We start from the raw sequence: 13,186 nt of genomic DNA on the forward strand, positions 1-13,186 counted from the left end.
ATTGACTGTTTGACTGAGTTACTGGCTTGCTCTCAGCTGACTTGCTCACTATCTAATTGCATGACTCACTCACTGTTTGACTCACTGACTGTGTAACTGACTCTCATTCACTCAGTAATTGACTCACTCACTGTTTGAATCACTGACTGTGTGACTGAATGACTGACTCCATTATACCTCAGACTCTTGGTGCCTTGATAATCGCAGGCTATGTTTTCTAGGCACTGAGTAGTTTTGTGTGGAATAACTTACTGTGTTTGTCTCTGTCTTGACTCAGACTGCCTGTTCAAGGTGTGTCCCATGAACCGGTACTCAGCTCAGAAACAGTTCTGGAAAGCCAAACAGGCCAAACATGAGAAAGACAAAATCGCTGACATGGTGCTGCTGCAGAAACTACAGGTAACAAAGACACTAACACACATCAGACTGGCCTAGAACAAAGACTCACATTAAACAGAGGCTGTTGGAAGAGCCTTGAACAAAGAGTCAAACCAAAGATGACTGTGGTCCGAGCCTAGAACAATGGCTCAAGTTTAAGAAAGACTGTTGGACTAGCCTAGAACAATGACTCACATTAGAGAGAGAGACTGTTGAACTGTCCTCTAACAGTGACTTAAATTAAAGAGAGACATTTGGATGAGCCTAGAAGAAAGACTCAAATTCAAGAGAGACTGTTATACTAGCCTAGAACAATAACTCAAATTAGTGAGAGACTGTTTTAGATTAGATAAAGCTTTATTGATCCCTTGGGAAGACTCCCTCAGGAAAAATGAGTTTCCACCAGCATTGAATAGCACACATGGTATCAAAAGTGAAAGTAAAAAAAAAATACAAATATAAATATAAAACACACATATATAAATAACAGACATACTGATCATTATTATCACTTTACCGGGGTGTTGCTGGGCCGGTATCATAGATTTACGTCGACGGTATCTAGCTATATCCGCCCGCTGTGCGTAAACAAATGACGTCATAGCGCGCGCAGCCCAAGAACTGTCTGCAGAGGGGGAAAAAAAAAGCTGTCCGCAGAGGAAAAGATGAAAAGGCGAGAAGTGTGTTTTGGTCCCAATATGGATATTCCGGATGATTTTCTCATGGATAGTACGACAGTGAACAGCAGCTAAAGCAGCCAGCTTGATGAGGACGCACTGCTGAATTTGAACAGCAGCGCGCACGCCAGGCGACAGGGCAGAAGTTAAGTGAGCCAACTTTTTATGTACACGATATGTGTTGTGTATCTCAGTAAAAAGTGATAATAATGCAAATAACATGCTGTTGTCCTGCGGTATGCATTTTTCTGAGTCCCTCCATCCATCCTGTCGCTCGCAATGACAAAAAGCCCTCCAAAAGCATGTTACTGTATTAATACTGGTTTACTGGTTACTACTGTTCCTCTCCTGTCCGTCCTCTGTATTCCTGTTCTCTCCCCCACCCTTGAGTGAGGAGTTGTCCAGTCTGATGCCCTGAGGGACAAAAGAGTTTTCAGTCTGTTGGTCCTGCACTTGGGAAGGAGCAGTCTGTGGCTGAAGAGGCGCCCCTGGTCGCTGATGACGGTGTGCAAAGGGTGACTGGCATCGTCCATAATGTCCTGCAGTTTGTCCAGTGTTCTCTTCTCTGCCACCGTCACCAGAGAGTCCAGCTTCATGCCAACAACGGAGCTAGCCCGTGTCGTGGTTCGTCTTTAGTCTTCTCGGGATGTCGTCTTTTAGATAACACAAACTAATTGCAAGTGATATGCTAGAAAAGGACACAACACTTTAGAATAATTCAGCCTTAAGCAAGATAAAATGCACAGAGTTTTTAAGTTTATTTAAGCCTTCGACACAGAGCTTAGACAAACTGAGTCCTCTAGAGAGACTGAATATGTGACAACTGCGCTCATCTATTTATTGGAGACCCGCGGGCATCGCTCCTCCTTCGACTTTTTTATTTATTTCATTCCCAAGACATGGTTTTCTATTGGAAGCGTCCTCTAGTGAACCCTAAGCAGGTGTTAGGCCATTATTTCAATGTGACAAACGCTCCCATTAAAACGTGAAGGATTTACAACTGATTTTTTTAAAAGACCTTCAGCCACAGGTGCAGCTGGCCTGAGGCCCCCCGCACGTGGCCTCAGCCACAGGTGCAGCTGGCCTGAGGCCCCCCGCACGTGGCCTCAGCCACAGGTGCAGCTGGCCTGAGGCCCCCCGCATGTGGCCTCAGCCACAGGTGCAGCTGGCCTGAGGCCCCCCGCACGTGGCCTCAGCCACAGGTGCAGCTGGCCCGAGGCCCCTCGCACGTGGCCTGCGGGAAAGCACCTAAAAGGCCTTGGAAAGCCCCTGACAGACTGAATGACTAATAGAGCCCTTTTTTTGGGTTGAACACCTGCTAGTTCAACCAGAGGACATACAGTTCGGATCAGGACACTTGATAGTTCATCATAGTTCAAATAAGGACCTAAAAATTCTTCTACAGTCCCTCCTCTGGGACTCGAAAGAGTCCCATTACATCAACTATACTCTTGGGTTGTTTACTGACAAGACATCCTCATTTGTGCATTGCAATAAAAAAGAAAAACACATCACTCGAATTACTGATAACTCTGGTGCGGATATGAATATAAGTGATACTTCACACGGTAAATATATTGAAGTGCAGGTGAACCTACATACTAAGGCACAAGGTGATCAATTAGCTGGATTATATCAACGCAAGGTGACATTCAAACATTGATTTTTGGTGTAATTCAAGGCACTTAAAATGGCCACATAAAACAAGTTACAGCAACCTCTTAATCATGGCAAAGTAAAGGCTTTACATTGACATCAGTGCAACCAATCATCTTCTGGCATCTATTGTCTCACTCAACCAGAGGCTCCAACCCATTATACTTGGTTCTACATATTATTTTGTTAAAGTGTCACACATTTATTATTTAAATGCATCAAATAACCCCTACGTTACCACTATTTAGTCAACCAATCAAGAAACTATTCTAAGGTTAGCGCAGCTATGTCTAGTTAAATGATAAACACCATAAATGGTTTCCCTTCATGTCCGTCCTTAAGTCATTTGCCTTAGTCAATCATATAATGGTTTTCATTATAGGCCATTTCTCAACATTCTCCACTTTGTTTTTCTTCTTTTTCAGCTTGTTTTCTAATGCCCTTTTTGGCCAGACGCCAAATTTAGGCGATGCATGTCTCTTGAGGCATGCTATAATTTAAGAAAAAGGGGTCCCTATGGTGCATCTTTACTACTAAATCTACAAACACGCCGTGTAAGGGTCCCCTTTTTATAACTTTGCAGTGTGATATCTATGTGTACGCATTTAGCTTTATCTGTGTTACGCAGATGATGGTAAGGACAGACATTTACCCGACCTTCGTTACTAACATATATCCTTCTTTGTTTTTATTTACACTCAGATTTCTGAAACCAGTCCGCAATTCAAACTCAAGAACCAAGACATAGTCCGTGTTCAGTGCCATTACGTCAGTCCGCGCTCCTCAGCATTTACTCAGCGTCTGAAGTTTTGGGAGAAGTTGGGGAATATGGGGAGGTTGGCCTTTCAGGGGTAGTGGGGGAAGGATCAGGAATTCTGGCTTTCAGACAGTCGCGCAGTTCTCTGATGGATCTTTCCAGCTCCTTGTGCTGCTTGGCCAGGTTGTACAGGGCCCCCAGAGAATTCTTGCCCACATTCAGGGTGGTGGTGGCCAGCCCTAGCTGTTCCCTTTCCATATGCTCCATCATGCTGGCTAGCATGTCCATACTAGACTGAAGACCACACAGTTGAGTATGGAGGCCCTGCTGAGCACAAGAGATGTTGGCATTGTCACAGTGTATCCTTAACAGGTATGCAGCTGTCTGACTCAGTTGTGGCATGATTTCCTCAAATAGCCCATGGGGAATGTGATTTGTGAGGGGCAGGAGCTGCTCCAAGGTTTTTGGAACAGACTCTTGTGGAAGACGAAGCTCTCGAACCAAGATTGCCATGTCCAGTGGGGTGACCATGACCAGATTAAGGTTGTGCAGTCCAGGGGACAGGAAGTACAAGGGGGAAGGCATTTTGTGTGTGGGGGGAGTATTGTTGATGTCGCACAGGCAAGTGGTTGGGACACTCTGGGCATTTAGCAGCCTGTACAAAGCTCCCCTCTGTCCTGGTGGGTGAGTTCGACTAAGGTCCACCCCTGCTGATCCTCCTCCAGAGGTACTGGGCTGATCGGAATATCTCTCCTGCCTTGGGGGTGGAAAGCTGGGGACAGGTCCTAGCAGTGAATTGGGTCTAGGATGCACTCGGGCAGTTGCTGCATATGGCCGACCTTGGCTGCCTCCCCTGGAGGGTATCGTTGCCACTGGCACATGTGACTGTCTCCATGGCATCTGCGGAAGGGGTGTGTTCCTGAGTCCAAAGGGTCCTTCAGGTGATGGTGGAGTCCTTGGGCCGACTCTTGCTGCAGGCAGATTCTGTGAAGCCGTCATCGCCAGGTGCTGGAACGATGAAGATCCTTCTGTTGCCAACTGGTTTAGCTGCTGGATGGATGGCGGCTGTGGCGACCAATCATGGCTCGACCATCCCTCCTGTATATCCTCTTCTCCAAACAGTTCTGAGAGTCCAATCAGACTTGATAGAGGCAGATCAGGCATAGGTCCCTGATCAGGGGAGTCTGGTCTCTCAGCCATACTCCTGTGTCCTAGTAATATACATATACGTTCATTATTACAGTTCCATGTCATTCTTTCAGATATTGTCTATCCTATCCCTCATTTTTGTGGGTGCATGTGTGTGAATGTAAATGTGCGTGCATGTCTTCTTCCTCGTCTACAATATCACCAAGCACGGTCCATCCCAGTCCTCCCTATCTGGGGTGTACGCCACAATATTAGGTAGCTGGGGGCTGTCGGGGAGGATAATTGGTATTTCATCCATTTCCATATATTCTGGTTCTCTGTCTGTTTCGTTTGTGCTTTCTTCCAGGGCTCGGATGGCTAACAGTGGGAGCTGTCCTACTGTGGATGAAATCAATTTATTGACCAGAAATTTTATCAAGGGAATACCACAACATATTACCAGCAAGACCGCCACCCCTGTTAGTGCCAAGACTACACCTATCTGGTATAACCAGTCTTTCCATGATATCCACCCTCTCCTTAGAGTCCCAAACAGTGAAAATAGTGGGCCAATATTCATTCCATTCCCTACAATGTATCCAGAATCGTCAGTTTCATTTCTCCCTCCTATGGAGTTACTTAACAGTTCCTGTTGCATCTCTTCAAGTGTGATTAAGAGCTCTGTCAAATTTCCGTCTTCCCCTGTACGCATGGGAATAGCTGTGCAACATTCGGTGGCTTTGATCATAATACAAACTCCTTGTTCATCAGCCATCATCATCTCGATAGCTAATCTATTTTGCATTGTCATTAGCGAGGTGGCGTGCAGTTGTTCGGTTAAGGCTCCTACTGCTGCCAATGTCCAATTCAAATATCTTTGCTGATTATACCACAAGTAATTAATCCACTGCACCTCCTGGAACCTAGAACGGATTTTTGGAGTAACCCCGAACAGCGCCAATGCCCATCCCCATTTATCCGCGTCTTCATCTGCTTTAACTCTGCTACTGTCTATGGCTTCTAACTGTCGGGGTATCCCTTCTGGTATCCCGTTTCTTACTGTGACGTTGTAGTCTGTTTTAAGTGTCATTATTCCTCTTTTCTTACGAAGTTTCTGTGGCATGGGTTGTATTGAATTTGGCATTTCAATTACTGTTATAGCTCCTGTGAGCATCACAGGAGCACAAAGGCCTTTCCAATTAGGGGACAGCGATGACAGGAGTTTCCTTCTTTGTCCGCATATCCAAAAGATGTCAGCTAAGGGTACCATTCCCTTAGCTAAATTTGGAGTAGATACCCATGAAGCATGGGTGAGATTCAATCCAATTACAGACCCCCCTGTGGCCGGTACTATTTGTTCACACTGTATGCCTGCTGCTGGCAGGGTGTGACAGACGGTAATGTTCCATGCTGTTTTGGCCGGTTTGTATTCTTGCTGCTTTTGCATACACTGTATGTGGTGTTTTGACTGGGTCGTCCCTACCTGCCAATCGCTTATGTATTGTGCTACTAAGCCTTTAGCTATACAGAATGGGTGTATCATCCCTTTCTCTATTTTAATCATAGGTGGAACGGTTCCTTCTGTATTTAGGGGCACTGGACAAAGTTTACTGTCGGCAGCATATTTTTCATCACCTACTGCCATTTTCATAACACATTGTGTATAGCACTCTGCTTGGTCTGAGTTATGTTGGGGGCTCCTATAACAGTTGTTGATATCAGGTAGGGGTTTAGCCTGAGGTATCACACCTTTCCGGTGACAGGCTATGCAAGGCTTTTCACTGATCTGCCTAGCCGAAAATTTCAACCATTGGTAAATTAAATTGGTCTTCAACCCTTGTGTGCGGGCTAGGTCTGTACTGGGATCCCATCCAGTTGTTTCTGAGTCTGCATCTGAGTCTGTCGCTGCTCTATCTGGCAGGGATCCACTACTCTCTGAAGCTGTGCGTCGCCTTTGTTCAATCAGTCTCTGTGAGCGCCTTGGCCGGTGTTCGCCTGGCTGCAGGGAGGCGTGGCCTTTCCTCGGTGCTTCTTCTGGCTGCAGGGAGGCGTGGCCGTCCTTCGGTGCTGCTGTAGGGTCTCTGGCTTTTCTTGCTTCCCCCCTTGGCCCGGCGGCTCTGCCAAGACGAGCTTGCCGAGGCCGCAGGGGCGCTGGGCCACCAACCCTACAGCAGTGGTTTAAATGAAACCAAGTGTCCTTACCGTCTACTTTGACTGCTGTACGTGAGGCAAGAATAACTTTAAAAGGACCTTCTCGGCGGGGCCTGTCCCACTTCTTTTTGAACACTTTGACGTAAACCAGATCACCAGGCTGGATGCTCTGATTTTCGAGTGGAATCTCTGCTTCTCTGTCTTCTGTAGCGCCTTTGACCTGCAAAAAGATAGTTTTGTGTATTTGGGTTAACTGTCTCAGATAATTATGCCATTCGTCTTGTAGCTGCTCCAGCGATGGTCCTTCGTAGGGTCCTCTCAGGTATGGAATAGGCATCGGCCGACCTGTAAGAGCTTCAGATGGTGTCAAATGGGTTAGTCGGTTAGTTTGTGAGCGCATTGACAATAAAGCAAGCGGCAACGCATCCAGCCAGGTTAGTTTGCCATTGCTGTCTGCTATGATTTTTGCTAGTTTGTTCTTTAAAATGCCATTAGCCCGTTCCACCGCCCCATTTGATTGGGGGTGATAAACACACCCAAACTTCTGTTTGATACCCAATTGTTTGAATGTTTCTTGTGTAACCTTGGCTACAAAAGCCCTACCGTTGTCAGAGGAGATAGTATCTGGAATGCCAAATCTTGGAAAGACATCTCGGCACAAGAATTTGGCTACCGTTTTATGGTCTTGATTTGCAGAGGCTACTGCCTCAATCCATCGGCTGAATCTGCATATCACTACCAAAACATATCTCATTTGTTTAACTCGATTTTCAGCTCCCATGTCTATGAAATCCATCATAAGATGTCTGAATGGCCCATCAGGGACCGGAATGTGGGCTAAAGGGGCTGTGAATGATTTCCGGACATTGTACTGTGCACATACCTCACACTCATTCAACAACCGGTCCACTGTAGCTGCCATATATGGTGACCACCAGACAGCTTTTAGTTTGTTCATAATTTGGACTCGCGAACAATGATCGGGTCCGTGGGCCCAAATGATTGCATGTCGTAATAAATTGGTGGGTAACACAAAATGTCCATGACTACTGCGCCACAGCTTGTCCGCTGGCCCCTGACTGCGTGTCTCAATAGCGCCTCGTTTAACCCACATTCGTTTTTCTTCTCCACTGGCCCTACTTTGAGCCACTATCAGTGCGTCAAGTGAAACCAGTGGGGCACAATCTTGGATGGTTAGCAGGGGAAACATATTTTCCCCTTGTGCTCCTTTGCGAGCTGCGTCATCTGCTAGGTTGTTACCTTGAGCTATGATGTTATTATTCTTTTGATGACCTGCACATTTAATGATGGCTACCTCAGACGGTAATTGGAGAGCTTGTAACAGTTGGGAAATTGCTTCTCCATGAGTGACAGGGGTGCCATCTGCTCTCAGGAATCCCCTTTGTTTCCAAATGTTTGCATGTACGTGACATACGCCATAAGCGTAGGCTGAGTCTGTGTAGATATTAACACGTTGATCTTTAGCTATCTGGCAAGCCATAGTTAAGGCTTTGATTTCTGCCAGTTGGGCTGAACAAGGCTGATCAATTCCTTGGGACTCCAGTAATTCAAAGGTCTCGCCATCCGTGTTTAATCTAACAATTCCCATACCTGCATGCAATCCTGCGGCATCCCGAAAGCATGAGCCATCCACAAACAGGGTTAGATCTGCATCTATGGCGTGATTATACAAATGTTCTCTGGCTCTCAAAAATTTCTCTGTCTCTGCCACACAGTTATGTGGAGTACCATCTAACGGTGTGGTCAATTTGGTGGCGGGATTCACCGTGTGACAACGTTGTATTGTTATTTCTGGAGCGGACAACACAACTTCATATCCAGTGCGTCTAGCTTGTGTTAAGACAAAACGTTGACTGGTTAGCAGGGCATGTAACTGATGCGACGTGTACAACGTTACTGCATGTCCCATGATTATGGATGATGCTTTTTGAAATGCAAAGGCAGCTGCTGCTAGACCCTGATAGCATGGTGGCAATCCTGTTTCAATGTTGTCAAGCTTTGTACTATAATAGGCCAATGGTTGTTTTCCTTCATTTGTTTCCTGCATTAGTACAGCACAAGCATATCCAGCTTTTTCAGTAACATACAAATGGAAAGGTTTCCCATAATCTGGGTTACCTAACGCGGGAGCAGATTGCATGTCTGTTTTTAGGGCCTCAAAAGCTCCCGTTGCCTGATCTGTCCAGACGAGGAGAGCTGCATTGCTCGTTTGCCCCACTGCTCTAATCATGGCACGCAAAGGTGCAGTTTTTATAGCATAATCACAAATCCACGGCCGACTGTACCCTGCCATCCCAAGGAATGAAAGCATCTGTCCCACTGTTTGGGGTTTGGGAGCCTTGATTATAGCCTCCACTTGGCTTGGGGCTATACATCGCGTGGTCCCACACAACTGTCTTCCCAAGTATTCTACTTGTTGTTTGCAGAACTGCAATTTGTCCTTACTTACTTTATGACCTCCATCTGCCAATGCATGCAATACAATTAATGAATCTTTTTCACACTGTTCTTGAGTCTCTGATGCAATAAGGAGATCATCCATATATTGCACCAATGTACTGGGTATGTCAAGGTGTTGTAAATCTTCAGCCAGGACTTTGTTAAAGATGGCTGTGGACAGGTTCAGTCCCTGAAGTAGCCGTGTATACGTTAGCTGTTGTCCCAGAAATGTGAATGCAAACAAATGTTGTGAGTCTGGGTGCACAGGCACACTGAAATAGGCTGAACACAGATCGATTACTGTGTACCATTTTGCTCCAGCAGGGATGCTTGATAGTATAGTATGCGGATCAGGTACTATAGGTGCATCCATTTCTATTATTGCATTGATAGGACGCAGATCATGTACCAGCCGATACTCTTTGGTATTGTTTTTAGGGATAGGATAGATAGGAGTATTGCATGGGCTTGCAGTTTTTATTAAAACTCCAGCTGCCATTAGTCCCTTAATTACTGGTTTTATGCCTTCAATAGCCTGAGGTTTTAATGGATACTGCCTTTGGTGAGGCAGTTTTGCTCCCGGTTTTACTTTTATTTTTACTGGTAAGGCTGTTTTTACTAGTCCTACATCTGTTTTGCTTTTGGACCACACCACTGGTGGTATTTGCTCTAACAATTTCTCTTGTTGGGCCGATAACACCATCTGTCCCTCTGGTCTAGGATTGAGCTCCACTTTTTGAGCTATAGCCTCATCATTTACTTTTAAATTAATTCGTATAAACTGCTGGTCTTTTGACAGATGTACTTGTGGACTTTCCATGTTTTGCCATTCTTCAACTTCTGAGGCTGTCTTTACCATTGGACCTAGGTCATGGGATTCGTACTTTTCTGACTAAAAGGGTCACATGAGGCGTGGCATTCGGCACTTGATACCATTGTTGTTCAGCTGAAGTTAGCTTGACAGAAGCTGCGGCCCCTTGGGGGCCTAAATAAATTTCTGTGGTGGTTATGTGAAACAGCCGTTGATTCATCAATACACCCCAGCAGCATGCATAGTCAGTTTGTTCTTGTTTGGCATCGAACATCAGGGTGACATGTAAAGGTAAACTAGGTGTATATACTGCTTCATAGTGTTGTTCTGCCCAGAGCTTCCATTTTTCCCATTCCAGTTGAAGATTTGAATTTTCTGGTTGTAACTTCAGCCAGTATACCATGGGTTGCACAGGTTGGACCTTGTTTTCCATGTCCATAAGCACCATAATGTTGGCGAGTGCTTCGTCAGGAAAGTGTATTTGCAGTCCTTGATGGGTACACACTATCTGGGTTTGTAGCTTACATAAAATGTCTCTTCCCAGCAAATTCACAGGTGTATTTTGTGAGTATAACAGGGTGCTTCAATTGTTTTTCCTGCAATCGTTACAGGAAGTGGGCGTGTAAAAGGTATTATTTGAGTTTTCCCAGAGAAGCCGATGGTCTTAATTACAGACCCAGAGAGGGGGAGATGAGCGCCCATTTTCCCTATGCAAGAGTATGTTGCCCCTGTATCCACCATGAAAGGGAAATCTCTGTTTTGTATATTAACGGTGACGGTTGGCTCTTCCTTAGGTATCATAGAAATAGCCAATGCCACCGTTTCCCCCTCTGTCTTCTCTAGGCCCCCCTATTGCCAATAGGCAGAGGGTCCAACCCAAGGTCGGGCCGGACAATTTCTCATTCGATGTCCAGGTTGTCCACAGCTCCAACACTCATTAGAGGGTTGATCCCCTATTGGGGGTGTTGGTCCCATAGGCGGTCCCGCTTGACTGTTCCTGGGAGCTGAGTTCTGGAATCTGCTTCCAAATGAAGATTGGCGAGATCCTCTTCGCCACCCTCCTCTTTGACCTGGAAAGTTCCGTGACTCTCCTCTCCACCCATGACTGTAGGTGGGTCCATTTCCGGGTGTGCCAGTGCTATGGTAGTGATAGTGATGCTCCACTGGTGTCGAGACTTCTCCTGCAGCAGTGCTCCCTGCTGCTCCCTGGGGGCTCTGTGTGGCTGTTACCACAGGTGCCTGTATGGTGGCAGCAGTGTTTGCCGTAAGGCCCGTGCTTGCCGGCTCAGAAGGAACAGGGGTCATCATTGGTGCCTGGGTCTTTGTTTTTTCTTTCTTGACTTTGGTTAGCTCTCCCAACTGCATCTGCACCAATTTTTTCGTCAGGGATTTTGCTGCATCTTCTTCTTTTTGTTTTTCTTTCTTGTAGATTTCAAGATGGTGACAAATATGCTCAGAGTATAAAGCCCAATTCATTTTTGATAGTCCCACGACTCCATCTAGGGCTTTCTGAACCTCATCTGGTAGAACCTTTTTTACAGTTATTTTAAACAGGATTCCAGTTGCTGGAGAATGGTTCCATGCATTTCCTGTTTCCTCCGCCCATCTTTTCTGGAATCGGTGCAGGAACTTCTTTGGGCACTCTTCAGGTGTCCACTCCTCATCATCCAATTTAGAGGGATCCAAGACCTCAGGGTACTTTCTTCTCAGTCCTTCCCACATGGAGTTTCTATAGCGATTAAAGGGGACTTCATCATGTTGATTAGTGCCCATCATTTGTGTTAGTCCAACCTTTCCTGCTAATTCTTCAGTGTCATGTTTTCCCATGACATGCATTAGCAAGGCTTTTATGTCACCTAAAGACAAGGTTACCCCTGCAGTGCCTTCTTCTAAGGCAGTTATCCATCTCCCAGCTCCTTGGGTGATTTCTGGCAGCCTGTTGGCCAGCCCCACCATGTCTGTCCAGCTCCATGGGGTATACACATGATGACCATTTCTAACCACCAATGGGCATATGAGGTCTTCGTCCTCCTCTTTTTCTGTGGGGGCTCCATACTGTCTTCCAGATCGAGTGCGACTGACTGGTTCCAGGCAGTCCATCCAGTCGGTTATATTCTGTTCTAAAGCCGCTATGTCTTTGGCTACACATTGTTGTCTTTGCCTGAGTCGGGCCTCTTTTGCACTCTCAATGATGATCTCACCAGAAATTTTTCGGGTGGGTGGCTCTATAATGTGATTCCCTTGATTGGGCGTCGATTGTTGTAATATTCTTCTTTCCTCGGCGTCCCTATGTCTTTGTATTCTTTCCTTCGCTAGCCAAAGCTGCTCAGCTAGTTCTTCATTATCTCTTCTGGCCAGATCCAGTGTGTCACAGAAGCTCTTGTGCCACTCTTCAGAGCCTCTATAGCCTGTGAAGGTCCAGTCGGCTGACTTATGGTGGGAGGGGACGGTTTTCGGTGGACCTCGATGTGCAGGCGGAGCCTTCAGGTCTCTCTCTTTATCCTCGTCTGCCTCCGTGTCACTGTTATTTGTGGCCCCCCCTGCTGGTCGTGGTGAGCGACCACTTACTTTCGGACTTGGAGACCTTGTATGATCCATTTGACAGACTGAGGACCTGTCTCCTTGTGGCTCTCGAGCTTTTAGTGTCAGTGTGAATTTACCCTCCACATCCATGCCTTGGTCCTCTTCACGAGTTCCTAATACAAATTGTCCAGCTGTCTTTCCCATATCATGACGTTTATATGGGGGTGGCTCTGCTTCCCAGCTCGGTGCACTGGCTTTAGTGTCTTTGGATCTTTCCTCTGTCATTTTTTCTCTTTTCTGCTGTAGCCTCTGTGCTTCCTGCTTGAACAAGGCCAAAACTTCTTTTTCTTCAGTGCGTTTTTTGTTGTTATTTACGTTCTTCTGCTGATCTTTAATTTCTTTTTTCTGTATTTCTACCGCAACTGCTTCACACATCACCGGATCAAATGATCCCTCCAAAGGCCATTGCCTGCCCCCATGTGACCTTTTGTGCCACTTTCTCATACATTGGTTGGCCTTAGTGCGTTTTCCTGGATATTTTCTTAGTACTAAGTCTAGCGGGGTACTTTCCCGACCTTGACCTTGAGAGTTACCCATGTAACCCTGACAAACGCTATGTGAGGTGTTTCTATGGTGTTCTGGTAG

General features: G+C 46.1%; 1 protein-coding gene across 1 annotated transcript in view; it reads left to right on the forward strand.

Annotated features, from left to right (window-relative positions):
- The first annotated feature begins 281 nt into the window (after positions 1 to 281).
- itpr3 (inositol 1,4,5-trisphosphate receptor, type 3) overlaps positions 282 to 13,186 on the forward strand; it is a 230,263-nt gene continuing 217,358 nt past the window's right edge. Inside the window, exon 1 of the mRNA XM_034171879.1 lies at positions 282 to 399. Coding sequence (XP_034027770.1) covers positions 301 to 399 — 99 coding nt within the window. The 5' untranslated portion in view covers positions 282 to 300. The remainder of the gene's footprint in view (positions 400 to 13,186) is intronic.

The sequence above is a fragment of the Thalassophryne amazonica genome, chromosome 6 (genome assembly GCF_902500255.1).
Source record: "Thalassophryne amazonica chromosome 6, fThaAma1.1, whole genome shotgun sequence".
Lineage (NCBI taxonomy): Eukaryota > Metazoa > Chordata > Actinopteri > Batrachoidiformes > Batrachoididae > Thalassophryne > Thalassophryne amazonica.